At 40.5% G+C, this 24,283-nt stretch overlaps 2 protein-coding genes across 3 annotated transcripts in view; one reads left to right on the top strand and one right to left on the bottom strand.

The window, feature by feature from the left end:
- LOC311060144 (uncharacterized protein) overlaps positions 1-4,468 on the top strand; it is a 39,773-nt gene extending 35,305 nt beyond the window's left edge. Inside the window, exons 22-27 of the mRNA XM_084078273.1 lie at positions 384-554; positions 1,472-1,620; positions 2,161-2,256; positions 2,346-2,424; positions 2,528-2,691; positions 3,093-4,468. Of these exons, the coding sequence (XP_083934399.1) occupies positions 384-554; positions 1,472-1,620; positions 2,161-2,256; positions 2,346-2,424; positions 2,528-2,691; positions 3,093-3,272 (839 nt within the window). The 3' untranslated portion in view covers positions 3,273-4,468. The remainder of the gene's footprint in view (positions 1-383; positions 555-1,471; positions 1,621-2,160; positions 2,257-2,345; positions 2,425-2,527; positions 2,692-3,092) is intronic.
- Positions 4,469-8,289: 3,821 nt separating this feature from the next.
- Positions 8,290-22,696, bottom strand: mmp25b (matrix metallopeptidase 25b). Of its 2 annotated transcripts, none has more exons than XM_084079065.1 (11): positions 22,584-22,696; positions 22,358-22,461; positions 20,551-20,683; positions 19,556-19,697; positions 18,622-18,926; positions 18,109-18,291; positions 15,371-15,428; positions 14,120-14,202; positions 13,163-13,315; positions 9,246-9,539; positions 8,290-8,957 (listed from the first exon to the last, which is right to left on the bottom strand). In XM_084079065.1, the coding sequence occupies exons 2-11, from the start codon at positions 22,451-22,453 to the stop codon at positions 8,704-8,706; spliced, it is 1,701 nt and encodes a 566-aa protein (XP_083935191.1). In that variant the 5' UTR covers positions 22,454-22,461; positions 22,584-22,696; the 3' UTR covers positions 8,290-8,703. The 2 variants fall into 2 exon arrangements, with proteins under 2 accessions (XP_083935191.1, XP_083935192.1); XM_084079066.1 differs by having other exon boundaries at positions 18,109-18,288.
- Between the last annotated feature and the right edge of the window lie 1,587 nt (positions 22,697-24,283).

Raw genomic sequence — 24,283 nt, 5'->3', positions numbered from 1 at the left:
GTATATAGGGTTAAATTGGTTAAACTGATTTTGATGCTGTATCGATTAATTTTACCATGGTGACCCCCAGGAACCCACTCAAGGACCCCTGGGGATCCCCAGTCAGACCACACTTTGAGAACCACAACTGTAGATAATCCTGATATATTTTTAACCACTTATAACCCCAGCATCCGTATTGTGGTGAAAGTTTCGCTGAAAATAGCAGATCGACAATTGACATCGATTCAGGGAAAGCTTTCCCCACAATAACAGAAAACAGAAAAGACACTAGCATAGAGCCGTGAGGGACTCCGTTCAACCATATGGGGTTTAGCTGGTTAATCCCACTATGCTGCTTGTCTAATTGAAACTCTTGTGCTTGTGCTCTTGTGCTCTTTCAGACTATACGACTTGGCCGACCATTGCTAAGGAGCATTGCAATGGTTCCAGGCAGTCTCCCATTGACATCGTCTCGGCATCGGCCACCGGCGACTCCAATCTGGGAGCCTTCACCTTCTTCAATTATTCCATCAACTCGTCAATGACAAACGCCTCCAACACCGGCAAAACAAGTGAGCGGCAGCTTTAGAGACCTTTTTGTTGCTGTCAAGCAACCTCTTTATCTCCATATTTGAATGTGTGTTTTTTGGTAAATTAACGCCCTACTTGATCATACTACACAGCGTCACACAAAAGCATTAAAAGCAGCAGATCTACAAACTCGAAATGTGCGTTTTGAGCTTGTCAATCTGCTACTTTTGCTATTTTGGAATTTGAATCCAGAAAAGTAACAGTTTTGGACATAATGAGGTTTCCACCCGACAGAGATGTTTTTTATCAGTTACTTTTTATTTTTTATTTTTATAATAGCAAAGTAACTGAAGCTGTCAAATAACCGTATTGGAGTAAAAAGTACAATATTTACCTCTGAGATGTGGAGTAAAGTAAAAAATACCTCAACATTTTACTTATGTACAGTACTTTAATTACTGTGTAATGACCATAGAGAGCCTATGGTCATTGGGCTAAATTGTTTATTGTTGGAGAACACACATGCTTACTCTCCTGTATTTCCCTTACTTCATTTTCATTTGAGGATTACATAATGGGTCAGAGGATATTTAGGGATGGATCTGGTCCCCTCCCCTAAAGGGGTGCGCATGCTACCAAATGAGGTGGTCTCCCTATCACCTTTTAGGTGATAGAGAGAGCGCTCTCTATGATAGAGAGAGCTCTCTCTGTACAGTGTACACATACAGTACCTGCCAATTACCTTCCTCTTGTGTGCTTTGAATGTTGTCTGTTCAACAGAATGATACTGTACAAGATGTTAATACATTTCCTGTCCTCCCCCCCACCCCCCAACACACACACACACACACACACACACACACACACACACACACACACACACACACACACACACACACACACACACACACACACACACACACACACACACACACACACACACACACACACACACCAGTCAAAGTAGAACTTACTAGCGGGGTCAAGATTTCAGGAGGTGGTCTACCTGATGCCTATGACAGCCTGCAGTTCCACTTGCATTGGGGCAACGGCTCTACAATGGGTGGCTCAGAGCACACTGTGGACGGCAAGCGCTACCCCATGGAGGTATGTACATTTTACTCATATATTTGGCAAATTGCAAAGTTTAAAATTAATGCATACTATTTTCTATTTTCAATGTTGTACAAATTTTGATATTTATGTCAAATCATATTTATGTATTGTGGTGTCCAGGTAGCTCAGTCGGTAGAGCACTCGCTTTAGTTTGAACTACAAGTTTCTGGCTTGATCCCGGGCACTATACCAACTCATTATAATGTGAATAGCATGGCCTGAGTGACTAAAGGTCAAGACATGCTCCTTCCGACGTCTGTCTGTCCGTTATTTCGGACAGGCTTTTGAACTAGTTCGGAGAGTAGTTATATCTCCTTTCCTTTCTGAAAACCTCGGAAGGAGCATGCATTGTGCTTAAGTCATCCGGTAAGTACAGGGAGCTGATGGTAGGTGTTCCGCTCCACCTCAGCGATCCATCTCCCAGTGCTCTAGTGCATTGTAAAGCGAATGGACTCGTCCTTGTTCTTGGCAGATAACCACAATAAACCACTCTGACCTACTTACTTATTTCTTAATTTCCCTCCCTCTTAGTTGCACATTGTAAATTCCAAGGCCTCATACAGTGGGAATACAGGAGAAGCTGTCCTGGACTCAACAGGGCTTGCTGCTCTTGGGTTCTTCATCGAGGTAAAGAAGGGGATTCACATTAACATCAGATGTTACCTGTTACGTGACCTGACACATGTGGTAATACAGTGTTTACTGCACTTTTACAGGCAATGACAGGTGACGAAACTGCTTCACCTGCAAGCTGGAAAACCTTGACCAACTACTTGTCCAGCATCACAAAGAAAGGTAAGCATTTGTTTTTCATCATTTCCCTTCAAATTTGACCTTTTAATGAATTCAATGAAGGATTAGCTGCAGTTCCTTCACCAGTCAGTGCATCTGTCTACAGGCGATAAGGTAGCAATTGCTGCTGGCGTTTCCCTGGATGATCTGTTAAGTGGAGTGGATCGTACCAAGTACTACCGCTACCTCGGCTCATTGACCACACCCTCATGTAATGAAGCTGTAGTTTGGACTGTGTTCAAGGATCCAATCAAAGTCAGCAAAGATCTGGTGAGTTTGATTTTACATGAATGCAACCGTTTTGAAATCATGTTACAGCTCTGATATGAGTTTCTGTAGTTCACTTTTTGGGACGCAGACCCATTTTTATGGGTCACGAGTAAATATCCCTTTTTTCGTGTCCTACTTTGTTTATTATTATTTTTTTTTTCAATGTTTATTTCAAAAGATCTTCAAAAATAAAATCATTAAAAATATTCAGAAATTAAAATAAATTTCAAACATTTTTTAAAGAATTTCATAATTTAAAATCTTAGTAGTGGTGAGTAGAGTAGTGAAAATAGCAGATCTATAATGTTGTGATCTTATAGATTGGCTATTTTCACTAGTTTGGCTACCTTCTCTTTTGGGTCTCGGGCTAAGTAATTGATGAACTGGTGTCTTCTCTGCAGATTAACCTCTTCAGCACCATGCTGCATGTTGGCGACGGCACCTCAGAGCTGATGACCAACGTCTTCAGAGGCATTCAGGCGGCCCAGCCAGTGACAACCCAGGTCACAACAAGTGGATCATCCAAAACGTGTTTCTCTCTAGGCCTCATGGCTCTTTGCCTACTGATCAGGGGTGCTTAGAGCTATAGGCGCTAACCTCATCATTTTAAAATCAACTGCCACCTGTGACATTGTTGTTGAACACCAATACCGGTGGAGGAAAACAGTTGTCTGTGTTTAAGTTATTGCTACTATTTGCATACCCATCTCCCTTCTTTTTTCCACGTCACCTGCTGACTTGTCCTCTAGAGCTTTGTATGATGCTCTTCTATGCATCACTGACCAGTGCTTCCTCTCAGCTTGAACCAGTGTGACCATTCTCATCTGACCTCAGGTGTTTTTGACCACAGAACTGGCACTTACTGGATGTTTTTTGTCTGACACCATTCTCTGTAAACTCTAGCAATAGCAGGAATTTATAGATGGATATGTCTGTCTCCAATAACGATGACCTCACATATTATATGTTTGAGTAAAGTGAACACTGCCATTACAATGTATTTTATAAAATAACTTAATTATACATTTTTCAAATGTGACTTGGATTGCAGCATCCACTATCAGCTCGGGGGTGGATTGAGATGCATTCTGGTCACAAGTTGGTCAAATGTAAATGGATGCGATTTTTTCTTTACTTAATAAAGCAGTCGGATATCTGGTTATTATGCCAAAATACTGGGCTTAGGCTGCTATTCTGAGCATAAAATTAGATCACACTAGTCTGAACATAGCCTTAGATCACACACCTTGCTAGTTGTTATGTTTAGTCACACAGTAACTGAACAGCATGCACAAAGTAACATTAAAGGATGCACCTCACAGGACCACTCCGGTGTAGAATAAGCATGGAAAGTGTATAGTTGAGCCTACAGGTTACAGTGTATTCCATCCATTCCTTGCAGAGCTTTGATTTTGTCCACATTGATTTGAAACAGAATACTGTGGACAAACACACACCCATAATGTAATCCAGGTGATAATGAAGATCTCAGCTTGTACAACTGTGCTGTTGGTGTAATGAAGGACTGTAATGAAGGACTGATGTTACTCAAATGCCAATGGACACCACCATTTATGACAATATTTTATGCTCTTTTTCCCCTGTTACCTTCTTGTACTATGCGAACTTGCAGCAGTGGTGAGAGCATTTAATTAAAAAAAACATTGTATTTATTTTTTTCATTTGTAAATGTTTCAAAACTACAGAAGTAGATTTTTTTGTAGGATTGTATTCATAGATATGTTGAATAAAATATATTAAAATCAATGATATAGAACTCTGTGCCCAGTCAAATTATTTGCTTTGATTTCCATTTGTGCCCTATAGTAACATCACATTTAATACATGTTGTTGCACTTTTCCATGTGGAATTGAGCCAGACACTTGATATGGGCTTGTCAGAGGTTAGCCAAGTGTTCCCAAAACATTAGTTCAACAAATAGGAAATAAAAGCCTGTGTGTGTGTGTGTGTGTGTGTGTGTGTGTGTGTGTGTGTGTGTGTGTGTGTGTGTGTGTGTGTGTGTGTGTGTGTGTGTGTGTGTGTGTGTGTGTGTGTGTCAAAAGCAGGTGGATTCTATTTCAAAGAATTGAAATGTATATCCTGCACATTGTTTGTTCCAAAATAGTGGTATTCTGCCTAGTTTGGCCTGATGGTGGGCTGATTCCATTCTTGGCTTTGCCATTGTTCATTTACTATAGTTTCATTGTTAAGTGATTTCTATCAGCAGCCCTTGTGTTGTTCCATGGGAAGGTATTGGTACACGAGTGAATGGGACAAGCTTGCCAAGTGTTTCAAGTGTCCAACAATGAAGAAGTGAATAAATATTACTATTCAAACATCTGCATCCATGATTAATAAAGGGACACTGATGCACTTTGAAAAGCATTTAAGGGATAAAACCCTCATGGCATGAATTCATTGGACAGTTATTAATAGGTGCTCCAATGTAAAAGTAAAAATGATTGAGGTGGTGCCAACAGTGTTAATATTGAACAAAGTATATTCCGTGTTTTTTCACTATGTCTGAGTCATTAAAGTGTGGGAAGATGGCAAATTAGAGGTACTCTTATTTAGATGTACAGTAGGCTACAGTACACCAGGATAATCACCTCAACCACTTTTGATAGAGAGATGTTTCTAGTTCTAACTGTCTCAGTTACAGCTTTACTCGATTCCACAATTTACCAGTTTCCCAATTCAGACATTTCATAAAACTAGACTTGTCTTGTATGCAGCTTTGAGTTGTGGCTAGGATAAAGAGCCTTCCTCAAAATCAATGTGAAATTCTAGTGCTGTACCATCCTGTATTTGAAGTCATCTGCTTAAGTTCTCTTTGATTTTCAGAGAGTACATTTCAGAGAGTCTCAGTAAAGATGTTAAGGCAGCCACAGTGACAACCTTGTCTACCTGGTTCATCATGTTCAGTAATATGCATAGGCAGAGAATGACGGCAAACTCTGGTAATGATGTTGCACAGATGAAGGGATGGTTCAAATAGGGGCGGATATGGATCAACAGAAAGGTTGCGATCACAAGGGACTGATAACCATCACTTGAGAATGAACAACATGTACAGTACACTGAACAGGTTTGTCACAAGCATATACTGTAAGGCCAAGTAGTGAAGTAGAAACTCTTCATTCTTTAGAAGTTGAAATGTCAAGTAACCTACGGTAGTGCAGTAGAACGTTGCAGTAGGACGTTACAGTATGACGTTCAACGAGGTTGAAATGGCTGTGGAGTGGTGTCAGGGACAAGATTAAAAAAGTAGACAAGGACAAGGATAAGACACATTGTAAATATTTAGACATTTTAATGTTAAGATTGCTCTCTCACCCTAGACATTTGAGACCAGTTATTTTTTCTATATTTTATACCAATCACCTGATTGCTGTTTATTTAATTTAAGACAGCGGTAAACCCTGAATGTTTGATAATACATGAATTTGTAATACAATTAAAGAGTGTAATGAATACTGTAAAGCAAAACAAAAACAAACAACAAAGTAATTGAAATTATATACAGAGGAATATCCAAGATGAAAGTTCTTTCATCATTTTTTATTACACTTATGGTGTAAAAAGTGTTCTGGAATATGTGTGGACTGTGCTTTGTGGGGTTTCATTGAACCACAAAATCAAAATATTCCTTTCTGTAATTATGCACAGTAAAATGCAGTTAACCACGTGAACCCTATAACATCCCTATTCTGGGGGTGAACAAATAGTGGATCTACTATGAGCTCACAACACATAAACAGCACACTGCGTTGTGAGCTTGAGTTGTTACGTGAGTGGTTCATTTAACTCTGTGAAAGTGTAAAAAAGCACCTGGTTGTGGGGCGACCCAGTGGCTCAACTGGTAAGAGTGCATACCACATAAGCAAAGCTATAGTCCTTCCTGCAGATGGCCTCTTTGCTGCATGTCATTACTTCAGTCTCTCTCCTGCCTTTCCTGTCTCTCTCTCATTGTCACTATCAAAAATAAAGTAGAAAGGCTGAAAAAATATCTCAAGAAACAAAAAGACCTGGACATAAGGTTAACATTTTTTTACACTTACAGAAACAAAGCAACATTCCGGAAATGTAAAACGTTCTCACGGACCATTCCCATGTCAATGTTTGTGTCATTTTTGTGTAACACAGTTTGAAGTCTGTGAGTGTAGTTGAAATCATTACATGGGGATGTCATCTGCTGAACAACAAACAGCGGCTGCAGTCAGTGTAGCTTGTGTAGCTTCCAGTTCACTGGTACACAGGTACACAGGTACACAGGTACACAGGTACACCAGTGGTTCTCAAAATGGGGTCCATGAGGGGTAAGCACTTTAACCCTATATACTGTACTGTACATTGACTGTAAAATACATATTACTTTGGGGGTCCTTGAAATGAAAAAGTTTGAGAACCAACTGAGGTACACAAAACAAGTAAATGTGCATGTACTGTATGCGTATTAATTGTATGAACAATTGTCATACTGTGTGTGTGTGTGTGTGTGTGTGTGTGTGTGTGTGTGTGAGACAGACATGTAATGCAGCATGTATTTCATGTATATTAATGTCAATTCAATATCTGACCTACACAGTAAAATCCTCAGTGCTCATTTAATTTAAACTATTTGCATTTATGAGAGTGTACAAATAAACTTCAACTTTCTTGTCACATCACAGCTTCACAGTTGTAAAACGGTATGTGGAATACTTTTTTTGTACAAGCTCCCAATGTTTTGCAGTTTCAAGAGACAAGAGTTGTGAAGAATATAACTGGTTAAAGAATTGAGAAAGAACCAAAAAAGGAAAACAAAACAAAACAAACCTACTTACTTCACGAGAATGGAAGACAGCAGGGAATGCACCTAACATGACAACAATTAAAACATTAATGCAACAATTCCATAAATCAATCATCAGTTAATGCACTAATTTTGACAGCCCTAATTGAAACTCTCTCGGAGTTGAATTAACACTGAGGATTTTTCAGTGTACAGTATGGTGTAATTCGGTGGTAAAAGGACCCACAGGCTCAACACACCTATATAACATGATTTATACTTAACAGGTTTTTCATATTTATATCTAATATATTTATTGATTTATTCAGTGTGCACTGAAAATAGCCAAACCACAAGCTAGCGTGTCGTACTTCTACATCTGCTATTTTCGGTACGTGACACCCGCATGCAACTAAGTATAAAGCGGGCTTAAGTTGCCCTTGTTTAAATCTGTGAAGGGGATGGGATTCTGCCCTAAATCCTATATGTTCATTTTGTGCTTAAACATAAGGTTGTCTTGAAAGTTGTCATTATGGGGGGAGTTATGAGTGCTATGTTTCAGGGTTGAATTCCAATATATGATCCTGTACACTACTGTATGTCATTAAATGCTTATTCCGCAAAGGAGAAATTCAATTCTACAGTCTGTTGGGAATAGGAAGCTGTTTACTGTATTTCCATAGGGTGATCAGGTTTTTTGAGCAGGGCAATTCATGGTGCATTTGTAGGCTGTTTAACAGCAGCCAGAACCAACACCACCCTCTAGTGGAATAAGGAGAACCTTACACAACTCTCTCTCCCAGGCACACACGCACACACACGCGCACACGCGCACACACACACACACACACACACACACACACACACACACACACACACACACACACACACACACACACACACACACACACACACACACACACACACACACACACACACACACACACCTATTAATCAAATTCAAAGGTAGCATTGACAAAGAGCTAATGTAACAAATACATTACTGCCCAGATAAATGCATGGCCAGGTATTATAGTTAGTCCCGTTCGTGTGCCTGTCTGTCCGTCTGTTAGCTAAATGGTTGCTGGATTTACATGAAACTTAGTAAGATAGATAAGTAGGTTGTCCCGAATAAATTATTAACTTCCGGGTGTCAAAGGTCAAGGTCAAAATCAAGGTCAATGTCAAATATCTCAGGCACGGCGAGACGAAGAACAACAGTCCAGGAGGCTTTTTGCTATTCTCCAATGAACTCCTTAAATGCCCATAGAGCTGACAAGAGGAGCATCCAACTGCTGTTGACAAATGAAGAGGATCCTGTGATGCTACAGCTACAGTCTTTGGATTTGGGTTTATCTGGAACACTGGGAGAGGCAGGCGCTGGACACCTGAGCCAATCCACAGCCGTGGATTTAGGAGTGACATTATCTTCGCCCATTTCACCTCCTTTCAGCACCAAATAGTAGTTGTCCTTAAAGACATGGGTCTCTCCTGAAGAACAAAAGCAGGGTTAACGTCATTATAATAGTGAAATGCAGACAGAAATGATCCAATTAAACCCTATTTTATACTTTCTAGCATTTAAAAAAATAGTCGATCTACAAGCTCACAATGCGCCGCATATATGGCATATTTTTGCCTATAATGACATGCCCAAAATAGGGACGCCAGGTTGAAAGTGATTTATAAAATGTCATGGCATTTTAATTTTGATCCTGGTCTTATGGGTCTCATAATTCATTCAAGGAAACAGGGGACTAGAGATAGATGTCCTCTCACCGGTACCCCAGCTGATGATGTCATCCAGGTCAGAGGGAACTCCCTTCCAGCGGGAGACATCTCGGGGGTAGTCTGATTCAGGCTGCTTGGTCAAACGCTGGCTCTTGTGGCTCTCGTCAAACCTCCAGTACTCCCCTCCACTGAACAAGTAGGTATGGCCATTGTGGGCCCAGATGAAGGCAGCCTCAACCTTGTCCACTTGCTTCCCGCGCTTAGTCTTCATGCCCCAGTCACTCAGGGACCTCGGGTAGCCTTCTAGGGCCTGGGTGTCTTTGAACACCCAGTACTGAGAACCTGGACAGAGCAGAGAAAAGGACAGGTTGTAACCCTTATGCTTTCAGGGTTGTATAAATGTTTACTGTACTGTATCGTAGGTGTGCAGGGAGCAAATTAGGTTGGGGAATGTGGAATGTAGTGGGGTTAGTAGTGTTTGGTCTGTCGTTTAAAAATATATTTATATATTGTAGGTTGACTATGCTTAGATGCTTATTTTAGATGTTTTCTTTTTTATTATAATGTGTTTTTATTGATGTCTCAATGAGAGCTGCTGTAACACCTTAATCTCCCCTTTGGGATGAATACCTACCTACCTACCTATAGGTAGGTAGGTAGGTAGGTAGGTAGGTAGGTGTTACAGTATGTGCTAGCACATATTCACTCCTCAGTTTATAGTCTTTCTTTGTTTATGTGTTCACTAATGCTTATTTGTCCTGTGTGTACTGTAGTGTCTACCCTGCCTTGCTGGCTTTGCTGCACTGGACTGGCTAGACACCTGTCACTCACCTGGGAGTGCTCTGGCTGCCCCTCCCTTTTCCCAGCTGTGCTTTATATGTGATTAGGGCGTAGGCTATAAGAGGAGCTGTTGCCAGCTCACATTATCTCAACAGCAGAGTTGTTCTCTTGCATTTGTTTAGTTGTAGTTCTTAATTTCAGTTCCAATGGGCTGGTTGTAAGTATTGTTTGTTATGATTTTCGGTTTCTGGTTAGTTTAGCTTATTGTATGTTTTGGTAGTTTATGGGAGTCTGGTGAGACGACGGGCACATATTGCCTGGCTCACCAGACTCCCCACTTTTTAGTTTGGCCAGCCCATTACTACTTTTGTTTGGTTAGGACATTTATTTAGGTCTTTGTTTTGGTTAATGTTTTATACCTCTACCCTCCCGGTATATTTAGTGACCTGGTTGCTCACATGAACCCATTGCACATGTTTATTTCTGAATATAAAATAAATTTCATTGCAATTGAGACCTGACTTTTGTCCTATTATTATGTTATGGTCACTGGTGTTCGAGCCAAGTGTAGTGGCCGTAACAGTAGGTAGGTACCTACCTATAGTTAGGTAGGTAGGTATATCTACCTATGGTTTGAACTTCTGCTTTTACTTGGATTTTATTTTTTAGGATACACCAATGAACTGAACAGGTAGGATGAAATCCATTTAGTGGATATGGGAGTTGTGGTATTTTTGTTTCTGTTTGAAAGAATAGTGGCTGTGTAGGTGCCATTTGTGTTGTTGGCATATTATGTTGGTTATTTTGTTGTATTATTGGACAATTGGTGGCGGACTTTAGATGGACAGCACTGGGTATATATAGGGTCACAGGTGCAGTAATTAGGGAAGGTACAGGTAGCGGAGGGCACAAACAGTCCAGAGCCAACAGACAATCAACAGATAAACAGCTACAGAAAGAATTACGACTGGTATGTTAATTTATAGGTCAACTGCACAATAAATACAACCAAACGGCAATATCGACTGGACATCCATTTGTTCTGTTTTTGTGACTACTCTGCAAAGGATCACTTCCTTACCCTAGCTGCAAGCAACGTAGATGCTATAAATGCTATCTGCATCTAAGTTGCAATACTCTCCACTGACAGCCCTTTCATGAAACAGAAAAGCCCTTTCTGATTGTATTGAACGATGATAAACTCTCCAATATTACACCTGTACGGATAGCTTGGGCTATCCTCTTTGTCTCTGTCAAGTCTTTGTGTCATAAAGATCCACCGTAGACATGTTATGACCTACTTTCTGTCAATAAATTCCGTGCAGTAATTATTTTCAAGTGTTCGAGTTTGGAAGCGCTCATTGGAAATCACCCAACAGTCCTGAGTGCCATCTGTTTCAAAATTGCACATGAGCAGGACGTTGCGTTACTGAAAACTCATAACATGACAACAGTGTATTTTTATGAATCAAAACTTGAGAGAGACAAAGAGGATAACCCAAGCTTATATACATACAGGTGCAATATTGGAGAGTTTAAAGTCGTTTAATACACTCAGATAGGACTTTTCTGTTTCATGAATGGGCTGTACACGGAGGGTATTGCAACTTAGATGCAGTATGCAGATATCATTTATAGCATTTAAGTTACTACCCTTACCCTACCTGTGTAGTAATGGTAAATGGACATGGCAATGGAAATAATATTATCTAATTATCTAAAGTTAAAATTAACTAGTGACTGGTAACCAGCCATAAGTTGAATTTTACTGCCAAGATATTTAATTCTGGTTATTTGCTGACATTTTGGTATTGGTGGAGTCTAATACACAAGTTTTATATTTTTGTTATATTCCAGTTTGAGGAATCAATTGGAAAGACCAGCTGAAATGAAAATAAAGTTTTTCACACTTTTAGAGCATATCCGTGGTCATAATGGAGTTGTTGTTTTTTTGTCAAAAGTCCTTAAGTCTATTCATTACTTTCTGTCAAACAAAAACATGTGTGATTAAATCAGCAAGCCCCTATGAATAATCATGATTTCATTCACCTCTGTGTTTCCCATAACTCATGTTCCTCCACATGCAGATGATTATCATTATGGAAACACTAATGGGTTGCTTCTTTGTTCAGAATCTAATTCTTATAATTCATTACAAACATTCCTGTTTTAAACTTAAACGGTACACTAACATATATATCTGAAAGCATTTGAGGTGAGACATTCTGTAACCTAAACATGCTTCGGCACTGCCTCTCTCTGTTTCTTTGTAGACCATCATAAACGCGATGTAAATTTAACTAATGTGAAACTAACACTTTGGTATACAAATCTGCTCTCCCGGTTTGAGTAACACAATGTAGAACATTGTTTAACCTTGATTTGACCTTGTTTTATTGTGGTTTCTTATCTATGAAGCTGGTTGTTGTGCACGTAGCATAGAGGCATGTGCTTGAAACCACACGGCAGATTAACGGTTGAACTCCACCTATCAGCCATAACTTTGTGGAATATGTCCCACCAACATTTCAGTGTTTGCACCTCTGAGCGAGTGACAAATAAACCCCTCTTCATTCTGATTCTTTATTAAATTGTCTTCATTTTCTGGGAAAACATGTTTATGGCATGTACAATTTGTCCTTGAATACTCTTATTACTCCCTCCCTTACTGATGTATGATTATATAAATATGCGTGTCTGTCTTACAATAAAGCAGCGCAATCTGAGAACTGACTGTGTCACAAATCACTTTGTTCTCTGGCACAATGCATGTTTACATGCTGCTAGGACTTTCAACTGACTTCATCAATCAATTCACACGTCACTACTGAGTACTGAGCAATGTAGATCATAGAAGATTAAAATAATTTCACAATACTGTGAAAATGGAAATCATATGCTGTTTTTAGGTAGCATTCATCCAAAATTGATATCCTTCTTTCTCTTTCCTCTATTATGTCTCCCTTCTATTTCCCCCTCTAGTAGAAGTGAAAGAATTAAGGTCCTCTGGCTTTTAGACCCCTGATGCAATAAGTATGATTCAATCCTGATCATAGCAACTTCCTGTATCAAACACTTTGTCACCAAATTAAATCAAAAGGCCTAAGAAATAATATGTGTGATGAATTATGTGTACATTATTTATTAGAGACCACTTCCAAATGTAAATGAATCATCTTCCTCACCAATAAAGAAGATGATACAACTGTCACTCTTCCTCTCGTAGACCGCGTCAATCCTGTTGGTATCTGGTGGGAGGCCCATCCAGAAGTTTTTAATCAGAGCTGGATTGTTTGAGACCAAAGAGCCGTCTCGCTGGGTCCTCCAAAAGTACACACCTGGATAGGAAAAGGGTAAGTGAATGACTGAATGACATATTTCCGCTGTGAATCTGTTTTTTTTAGCATTAATGGTATATTGAGAAATAATACTCATGATTTAATTGCTGGGATGCTCCAATAACTTGTTTTTTGGTTGTTGTTTTTTCAAGGTATAACAATGTGCCTGTTAACCATTCATGCCGAGTGCTGATACAGTCACTGTTGATTGTTAGACCATTATGTACCCTTGCATTGAGGATAAGGCGATTGTGAAATAAATACACATGTATGAAAAGGACAAAAAGCAGCTCAGGCAAAACCTGTTTTGAAATGTTTTTTCATAGAAGATAAATTATTCATCTTCAAACACACTCAGAGAGAGCCTCTGTCATGACAGCATGTCCATCTGCTCTGGCTTGTTACATCTTGCATGTGTTTGAACCATCTACCTGTGTCCCTGAGGAACCCCAGCCATCGCCAGATGGCGGATGGCAACTTCCTGCTACACTTGCAATTACCACTTTTTACTGTATTTGACGTACCCTTAAAAAAGAAGACCATTGAAATGTTTTTGTGTTCTGTGTGCCTGAGGAACCTCAGCCATCCGCCCAGCGATCCGCCATCCGCCAGATGGCGGATGGCAACTTCCTGCTACTGTACACTTGCAATTATCACTTTTTACTGTATTTGACGTACCCTTAAAAAAGAAGATCATCTACCTGTGTGCCTGAGGAACCCCAGCCATCCGCCCTGCCATCCGCCCTCCGGATTGCAACTTCCTGCTACACTTGCAATTACCACTTTTTACTGTATTTGACTTACCCTTAAAAAAGAAGACTTCTCCCCTGACATTTGCAACCGCGTCAAAACCTCCCTCACATCGATCCAAGAGCGAGGGGTCCGAGCTACGACACAAAAAGAACTGGTTAGTTGGATGAATGATGCAATTGTTTGTTGTTTCTTTTTCATGGTGTGGCTCTGTAGGAGGCAAGCCATCTATCCACAAGTTTCCTAGGCTGTGTGGGCATCACTTCCTGTCGATTTCATTGGATATCATTGGATTTCATTGGATCAAATCGACAGGAAGTGATGCCCACACAGCCTAGGAAACTTGTGGATAAATATGAGAGAGAGAGAGAGAGAGAGAGAGAGAGAGAGAGAGAGAGAGAGAGAGAGAGAGAGAGAGAGAGAGAGAGAGAGAGAGAGAGAGAGAGAGAGAGAGAGAGAGAGAGAGAGAGAGAGAGAGAGAGAGAGAGAGAGAGAGAGAGAGAGAGAGAGAATCAGAATCAGGTTTATTGTCACATCACAGGTTTACAAGGTAAAAAAGTGGGTGAAATTCGTTTTTGTACAACACTCCCATCGCAACGTTAAATTCCGTAGAAAGAAGAGTGGGGAGAGAGAAAAAGAAGAGGGGTAGGGGGTTAAGTGGGAAGGAGATCAACAGAGAACAATAGAAGGCCAAAAACAAGTTATCTACATATTAGATAAGAGACAAACTAAGGTGCCTGAGCATAGCAGCAATGTATGTATACTGTGCATGATATACTTATAGACGCTAAGGGGCTTAGAGAGAAAAAGAGCGCAATAATAAAAAATCTAAAAAAGTTTGTGCGTTATACATGGGGATTAAGGTGCAGAGGGTCAGTGCGTGTTCACCTAAGGGTGGACTGACCCTGGTATAATCCGCAAGTAGCTCCATGAAGGAGAGCAACAAAAAGTAAACTTTAGCATTTTGACTAAAGCTTTTGCCACAAAGAGGAGAGAGAGAGAGAGAGAGAGAGAGAGAGAGAGAGAGAGAGAGAGAGAGAGAGAGAGAGAGAGAGAGAGAGAGAGAGAGAGAATGGCCAAGGAAGAACCTTACAACTTTTACAATTTAGCAGACGCTCTTAATCCAGAGCGATTTACAGTAAGCAAGGACAATAAAATAAAATTCCAATAAAAAAATCACCCGAGGTTCATTGTAATTGAAGGTTTATTCCTTCTTAGGATGTTTCCAATCTATCAATGACTGACTATACAGTATGTATGTTCCCAATGTAGCTTTCAGAGCTGTGTATCATGAGCTCAACTCACAGTGGGGGATCCGGATCCGGATCACCGGTTGGATATGTAGGCCTGCCGTCCTTCACACCTAGAGCGCAGCAGTGAGGAAAAGGTTAACTGTAAAAGGCAGTTAGTTCTAAACCGTTGTGATACTTGAGAACTATGCGAAACCTGCTCGGAGGATATGAAAGACAGGATACTCATCATCATATGTCTTAAGATATGGAAGGAAATTGCCATGTGCAGTTGTTGCACACATGCTCTGTGTGATTGCATACATGTGTGCTATGTCTTAAATGCCAGGACATGTGACAGCATGTGACAGCACTTCTGCACTTTGTAGAACTTCTGCACTTTCCAGGTCATTTTTGTGAAATGGCTTCTACATAATTAATACTGTACATTGTCGCAGTTGATAGGAGAATTCACCTTATGAACAGTGGCGGTCGGTACGATTTCGACGGGCATGGTTACTTGATTGCCGTTAGTGAGTGGCCTGATTAAAGCAGAAGATCTACAGCTGCTCAGGTTGGAATTCAGAAAGAATACTATCACACTGTGTGTGTAAAGAAGGAAACAACAACTTTAATGGGAACATGAAACCACAAGTTCCGGATGACTAATGAGATGTTCGGAAGATTTCCCCTTTCATTTTTCCTGTGAAGTATTAAGTGAACCTATTCTACCAAAATAATGAACTCTTGAAAAAGGTCCATAAGTTTGCAGTTGGAAAGTAGGCCTATCGCCTGGGCTGGTCCAGGGACGCCATCGCAGTAAGTGGGACCCATGCCAATAGACCGCGGCCCAAAGGTAATCACACTTACAAAAACATCTGTTTTGCTACATGTACTGACCAGCTAAATCTAATCTACGTTCATTCCTGCAGGTTGCTGTTTATACCAAGAGATGAATCTTAATTGTATTAGTTTCACTGATGATGCATAATGAGCCTTTTGGGTGTGACAACAGTTCACGTGTCTAAATACTAGTGCAGCTAAATTGTAGAAGTGGTTGAAGTGGTCTAACACAGTGGTTCTCAAAGTTGGGTCCGGGGACCCCCAGGGGTCCTTGGGAGGGTTCCAGGGGGTCCCCAGCAAAATGTGAAAATAGCGTCACAATAATTTTAACCACTTTATCCATTTATATGTTGGCTATTAAATAAAGAGATTTGTAAAAAAAAAAATATGTTGGCTATTAAAAAATAACAGATATGCAAGCTCACAGCACATCACTTCGTGCCACGCTGCGAGCTTGTTGAAAGTATTATATATTTATATTTATATTTTCTACAAATCTTCTCTTCTTGGGGTCCCTGGCACAAAATCTTTTTTGGTCCGCTGCCAAATACATATCAATTTGGGGTTCCTTGACGCAAAAAAAGTTTGAGAACCACTGGCCTAACAACCTGCAAAGTTCCAACTTGGAATGGTTTACCCCCTAGAGGGAGCAGGGCATTGTGAAGTTCACTTTCGTTTTGACTGCGCAACACCCCCTAGTTTGGTGGCACTGATATACCGTATAGGACATCAGCCACTCGACACCGCAGCTCCTCATGAAAATGTCACTTGCCGCAGGTCTGCTGCTAAATTTCCAGCTATTTTCAGGCCAAATACAAACATTTACCCGCCAGTGGATTTTACTCACCAAACGGGAAATCTACCCACATTTGGTACTTGACCTGGTCGCCAAGTGCCAAATACATACAGTGGACTGGTATAACTGAGTGAGACCGAGGTTGACAGAGGGCTACGATATGGTTAAAGGGATTAGGCAAGTTCAGAGATAAACAAAGAAAAAAACTCCAGCAGTTCGTTTCCCCGACCACCAGGGGGTGACGCAGGGAGGACTTCCATAGAGGGGGAAACTTCTAAACGGGCCATGCCGAATATAGGTTGCTTTATTCGGATACAATTCGCGGAACTGCCCGCCCCTGCCGGTTCTCTGAATTTTTATTTTTAAATAGGCTTTCATGATAAATTGACCACATATATGAAGTTAAACAACTAAATTCTATCCAAACGCTATCTTAAAAGTAAATTCTGTGCCTCAAAAATGAAGTTTGAGAGCGTTTTAAAACCGAAAGTAAAAAGTTCACACGGACACGGACGCGCACGGATGAAAACACCCCAGCATCATTATATAGTGGCTGATAGAGGGGAAAAAATGCAAAATATAAATATATAAATATTTTTCAAATTTAGGCTTAATGTTGCCTACAATCCCTTTAAGTCTGCCAAGTCAAAACTATAAATGCAATGTTTTTCATATGTTGACATACTCTGTGAAGTATGTTAGTAAGTTAACATACTGACTAGACCAGCGGTTCTCAAAGTGGGTTCCGGGGACCACCAGCGATCCTTGAAGGGGTTTCAAGGGGCCCCAGCAAAATTATCGTTTATATAGAATTAGCATCCAAATCACATCGCAATGCGTTGGTAGCTTGTAGATCGGCTATTTAAAAAAAATCTTGAATAAAATATGTGAAAAATGTGGAGTACTTTTTTAAACATATTACAACACAAATCTTGTATTGGGGTCCCTGGCACAAAATATTTTTGTCCGCAGTCGATTACATATTATTTTGGGGGTCCTTGACAAAGTTTGAGAACCACTGGATTAGACAAACATAAGTAAAGAAACACACACATACTCAAATATTATGAAACACCACACAGCTCTGATGTGAACGATTTGATTTGATGACTGGGGATGCACACACACAGCTTGCACACTGGGACAAGCCCCGGGCAGTTCAGCAGGACACTAACCATAGAGCTGCTGGATGGCGAGCACGTCATCCAGGGGCAGACGGTAGTTGGGAATGTTTCCCACCGGTCCCTGGTAGTAGGGCCTCATGATGGAGGGATCGGTGGAGGAGTGAGACAGGCCTAGGGCATGGCCAAACTCGTGCACTGCGACAGTGAACAGGTCTGTGCCGCCACCACCCTCTCCTGAAGGCATGAAATGGAATAATATTAGTCGTCTTGTGTAGTCAATTTATCTGGATTTACTGTGATTCACTACACTGAATTATTCATCTCTATTTGTATACTTTTAATAGCTGTTATCCCTAAAACCTTGTCAGATGCATTGTCAAAACAATGTATCTTTCCGTCTGTCCTCATACCCACCTGTTCACCAAACTATTCATGTATCCATGTATCCATTGATTCATCTATCTATATGTCCTAGCCATTCATTAATTCATTCATCCTTTAATTAATTCATTCATCATCCATCCATCCATTCATCCATCCACCATGACTTCAATCACCCTGTACCTTCATAGCTCCAGATCTCATCGTCGTCAAAGTGTGTGTCGCCTGCTACTTCGTCTCTGCCGGGAAAGAATGCATGGGCTAGCGTGCCGCCTCGTCCGTCAAAAGGGTACCCGTCCTCATGCAGCGAACGGATAAAAGACACTCTGATGTCCCCTCCAGGGGTTGACCGTCCCCTGTCACTCTGAAGCCGTTGGAAGTGCAGGGGGGCTGCGTCACTCCAGGCTTTGAAGGCGAGAGTCAGGAGAGTGTCCACCAACTCGGGTCTCAGTGAGGCTGAGAGGGAGGGTGAGGGGTATTTGTGGACACTACATACGAGAGTGTATTAATGATCCGGAGATTTTGTTAGAACTGATGATACAGTATATTGTCGTACCAAATCATTAAAATAAATATTGTTTTTAGGATTAGAAACCAGGAATTCATTTTGAATACATTTGTTTTGTCAGGAAATGTTCTTGTGAATTAATACATCTAAGAACTAAATAATATAGTTTGCAAAATATTTTATTTTGTCCAAGGACATTCTATAATAACCACATAAAACTTGGCGTTGCGATGCAACGTAGATCGGCTAATTTAGCTATTTATCGTATGACAAAGTATATTGGCTTAGGGCTTAAGTCGTTAAATAAACTGAATGGCATTAAACTAATGGCATTCTAAAAAGTTCACCATGTTTGGTTTTCATTTTGTCAGAAGAAAAGATTAATGCTTCCTCTACTGAATTTATCTTAAAAACATTGTTTTTGTCACAATACCCTTTGTTGTTCCATTTACTGTACCTACAGAATAAGTAAATACTGGGTTGAGAATGAATAAAAATGTTTTTATGAGAGCATCAGTAATAAACAGTAATAAGAGCTATGAGAAACTGTGAGATTCATAACGGTGTAAGCAGGGATGTACTTCTAGTGTAGTCAGACAGAAAACACACCTCCATGTGAGGTCTTTCTTATCCCACTGAACGCCTGCCAGGGCATATCGTTTCCTCCTCCTCCTCTTCCTCATCTCCTCGCCCCCGATGATGTCTGGCAGAGAGCACCGGGGCGTAGACATGAGCTTCAGTGTGTCATCGTCTGTAAGGGGACAATTTTATTTGAGACTTTCATGTAGAACCGTAAGTTGTAACTAAGCAAAGATATTTTTGAAGAACACGAACACGCTGGCATTCAAATAACCTGTTCTTAGCAACTATCATAGCCTCATCATAGCAACTATGTTTTTGCGGTTCTCCACTGGTACTTAGTTAGGTTAGTTTAGGCACCTCTAATGGTTCTATATAGCACCAAAAGAGGTTCTCCTATGATTACGAGCCAAATAACCACTTTTAGTGCTATGCTATTAGCACCATTTGTGTTTAGTGTGAGGGGTAAAAAGCACATTCAGACAGTAGTTCACACACGGAAAACTCAACAGTAAATACTTGGAGGCACTATTCCCAATTCCCAAATAAAAATATTTGCCTTAATACCACATACACCAAGGGTTCCCAAACCTTTCAGGCTGTAAACCCCCTAAATAATCATATTTGAACTGGGGACCCCCCACCTTGACAAGCATTTGGAATTGTAGTCATCACATTTAACAGATAAATATTGTGAAAATAGCCGAACTACAAGCTCGGATCGGATAGATCGGCTATTTTCGCAATGTTTGCCTCTTTCTTACGTAATATTTGACAATTTGGCCAATTTGGTATTAAAAAGTCTTCAAAGTCATTCAATTGTAACTTTAGAAATGGGCAGATACCGTGTATATACTATACTGTATGTTGGTTTGTTTACTCTTGAGTGACAAAACAATGTTGCACATTAAGCTAATCATCTGACCCCCCAAAATAATTTGAGGACCCCCCTGGGGGTCCCGGCCCCCAGGTTGGGAACCACTGACATACACCATAGTTACAGACCCAAGATTTGTGATCTTTACCAAGCTCTCCAGTTTCCCTGATTCCGCCGAATCTCTGCATGTCACGGACAGCCTTCTTAATTCCCTCCATGGTCTGCAGTCTATTTGAGCGTGGGTCAGGAGGAGGGAGGTAGCCATACCTGCTCAACCAATCCTGGATGAACAAGGAGGTCAGTGGACAAACTGTGAGACACAACTCATCAAAATAATAAGTTATAGTGTGTCTCAAACATTACTTGGGTCGGCGGACCCCCAATAAGAGAAGATTTGTGTTGATGTTGGTGAGAATTTGTCACTATCTTTCAAAGATTAACAAAGACAATCTAAAATAGCAGATCTACAAGCTTCAAGTGTAAAATAAGGTAAACATGGTTATACTGATTTTGATGCTATATTAACCAATTTAGCTGGGGACCCCCTGGAACACCCCTCAAGAATCCCTGGGGGTCCCTAGACCCCACTTTGAGAACCACTGTTACCGCTGTAGTACCTCCTTCCTCTTTCTGGCATTCAGTGCACGTAATTGTGGTTTAACCCCATGTCCTATGGCATGTCATCATATTTCTCTCAGGAACAAAAAAAAATCTAAAAGTGGATTTACAATAACAGACACAATGCAGTCCTTCTTCTTTTTTACTTTTCTTTTTTACAATTGTGTTTGATACTGAGACCAATGAATGCTTTTGGACAAGAAACACTGGCTTCCTCAGAGCACAGATTAGAGAAATGTCCAGGGGGGTGGCGAGGGGTCGGGGGTTAGTGTTTCCGGTGCAGTTTTTCCCTTGTCTGTTCATTCACAAGCCTGATGATTATCCCAGGGTAGTAGCCATACGTAGTAGTTATTCAGCCTACTACCACCGGTGGCCTTGTGGCTATGGAGCCACTTGCCATGTGGCAGTATCCCTTCACTTTCAGGGGATTTAAGCAAGTATGGAGTACAGAGCATAAAATAAGAATATTACAGATCATCTTCAGATTGACACAGAGCTTCACAGAAAATAGGATCTCACGTCAGCCTTCCCCCCCCAATCAATATTTTATGACTCATCCTTATTGAGTGTCTTATGGAGGAAAGCTCCATGAAAATATGCATATTACAATCGCCTGCTCTAGGCCTTTCATATTTAAAACATATAAATGGCATCAATGACATTCATTTGCATGTGAACTAAATTGATACATTTCACATCGTTGCATTTTTTTCAGTGAAGTGTACATCTCTCCAAAACAGTTGCAATAGTTCATCTTGAAACATTAAGACTTCCTCCCCACCCTTGTATCTTAAGTTCAGAGGATAGGCGTTGGCTCATTGCATTGCAACAGTTTTTGTGGTAAAAAACCCCACTGAGATTTGTGGTATCTCCAATAAAGTAATTAAATCATTACTCATCATGACAATTTGCTGACAGCAATTTGTTTACATTTTTTTGTGAATCACCTGTCACTTATGAAAATTCCTGAATTGGAAATGAGGTAAGATTGTAAATAAGTTATTATGGCATGGCGTGGCATATATTAAATTACCTCTTTGACATTGCCTGTATAGTAGTAGCCTAGATAGTGTAGTAACTCATCTGTTGTTAACTTAATGTTTTACTTCAGAGCCCTCAGTGTTTTTTAATGAAGATGAAGTTCTGATGATAAATTCTGATTCGCACCAGACACAATACGCTAAGATGCATCACTTTAACACTTTGCATTATTCAATCAATAGGCAGAAATAACTTTTCTTGACCCCACAACTTAGACAGCGACCCAAATCTAGCATCAAGTTTAATAAGACTGACACGTCTGGGTGGCCAGTATGATATAGTGAATTAGTACTTACTAATCTTCTTGTATATTGCTGGTCGGGCGTTGGTGATGCATTTCCACACCAAGCAACTGCGATCAGAGTAATCCAGGGCAGGAGCACGAACTCCATTCCAATCACTGCAAAGTGGAACCATTAACAGGGTTTTAGAACTTACATCATGTCTGATTAACACACGCTGCATCCTATTATAGTCCAACATTCTCCCAAATCCTTGATGTTGAAATAAAGCACAACCTACCGTGTTCTCCTTCCCTTCCCCCGCGGACCTTATGCTCTCATGAGACTAGGCAGGGCAGATCGATCAGCATCTCTCTCTCTCTCTCTCTCTCTCTCTCTCTCTCCCTGTCTATGAGGAATCTCTCTCTCTCTCTCTCTCTCTCTCTCTCTCTCCCCCCCTCTCTCCCCCTGTCTATGAGGAATCTCTCTCTCTCTCTCTCTCTCTCTCTCTCTCTCTCTCTCTCTCTCTCTCTCTCTCTCTCTCTCTCTCCCTCTCTCTCCCCCTGTCTATGAGGAATCTCTCTCTCTCTCTCTCTCTCTCTCTCTCTCTCTCTCTCTCTCTCTCTCTCTCTCTCTCTCTCTCTCTCTCTCTCTCTGTGTGATCTTCTTGGAAAGGAGAAGTTATGGTAGGATACTTTTGATCTTTACACACTTGCTATTCAGCTGCAGGCTAGCTGCTCTTTCTTGCAGTTATAGCCAATGTGTTGATGTTTGCAGGAAGAATTGAGCAAAGTGAGAGATCAAGGACTAAGGAGATGGAGCAGGGGCCCTGCATAGGAAGAGGAACTCAGAGAGGAAGGGACCCATGAGCATGGTGGTAGAAAAAAAATAGAAAATGTATGTTTCAGATTACAGTCTCATTTTCAGTCTAAAGTAGTCTACTGTTTAGACTCTAAGGCTAAGCAGTGCCTCAAAACCCTATACCATTATGCATTTTGACATACAAAACATTTTGTCATTGAAGATACAATTCTCATTCCGTGTAACATAATGACCAAAACAGTGTTGTTCAATGGTTAAAACATACCCATAAAAATACAGTATGAGCATTTCCAGAGAAGGCCAGCATGGCATGTAATTTGAGTGAGTCACTTCCCTTCCTATAACTGATAAGTGATGTTGAACACATGATGGACGACATGGCAGGACATCGCTGCCTGGACATCATGCCAGAGTGGATGTGCAAGCCAGGCCAGTGAGAGTGCTGTATTCCGCCATGTTCTTATCCACTGTGTGGTGTGGGGTGTATAGTGTATTCTGCCCTAAGTGCAGTAACTACGCAAAAAATCTAACTGATAAAAAAGCATTTAAAGTGTTTCAGTTGGCCAGCCAAATGGGTTATTGGTAGGCTATATAAGTGATATTGCACTAATTGTATATGCACACTGGCTTGGTATATCTGTTCATGAGGTAATTGTTTATCTCCCAAAGTCATGAAGACTGATTTGACTTTTGAGATACATAAATAAGCCAATGTGCAGTCAATGTAAAAAAAACGTAGTTACTGCTCTTTGGCTTTGTGTTAGCCAATAGTGTATTGGCCAGTTCACTTCTCGTTGTGTTTGTAGAATTCAAAACACTAAACACAGTTGTCATAGTGTAGATTAAATATTAATTCCTGTTTGACATTCCAGTCAAAACTGATTTTTATTTCTCTTAATTGGCCATCTTTGGACAGTGAACGCATGATCGAAAAGTAGTGTGGCATGTTGTCATAAGACAAAAATTATATTGGTGTTATATATTTTCGGAGTGTTGACACACTGTCTCTGTCTTCCTCCCTCGGACACTCTCTCTCCCTCCATTTGTTTTTCAGATTTATTGAATATTTTATTAGTCAGAAATGTAAACAGGCTAAGGATAACACAACACAGTCCTGGGGACTTGTTTCCATTGTGGTCTTTTGTATTCAATTCATCAACATAGCATAACAATAACACA

This window comes from Gymnoscopelus microlampas, assembly GCF_963454915.1.
Source record: "Gymnoscopelus microlampas genome assembly, chromosome: 14".
Taxonomy (NCBI): domain Eukaryota; kingdom Metazoa; phylum Chordata; class Actinopteri; order Myctophiformes; family Myctophidae; genus Gymnoscopelus; species Gymnoscopelus microlampas.
The sequence above is the reverse complement of the archived record's forward strand: the minus strand, read 5'-3'. Positions and strand labels throughout refer to the sequence as shown.

What these genes read in the sequence shown, in the direction of transcription:
- mmp25b (XM_084079065.1), bottom strand. Translation starts at nt 22,453, where the DNA reads ATGGAGTTCGTGCTCCTGCCCTGGATTACTCTGATCGCAGTTGCTTGG. An exon ending in CGCCATCCAGCAGCTCTATG is followed by an intron (nt 15,429 to 18,108) that starts GTTAGTGTCCTG and finishes GCTGCGCTCTAG; the next exon opens with GTGTGAAGGACGGCAGGCCT. An exon ending in CATCATCAGCTGGGGTACCG is followed by an intron (nt 8,958 to 9,245) that starts GTGAGAGGACAT and finishes TTTGTTCTTCAG; the next exon opens with GAGAGACCCATGTCTTTAAG.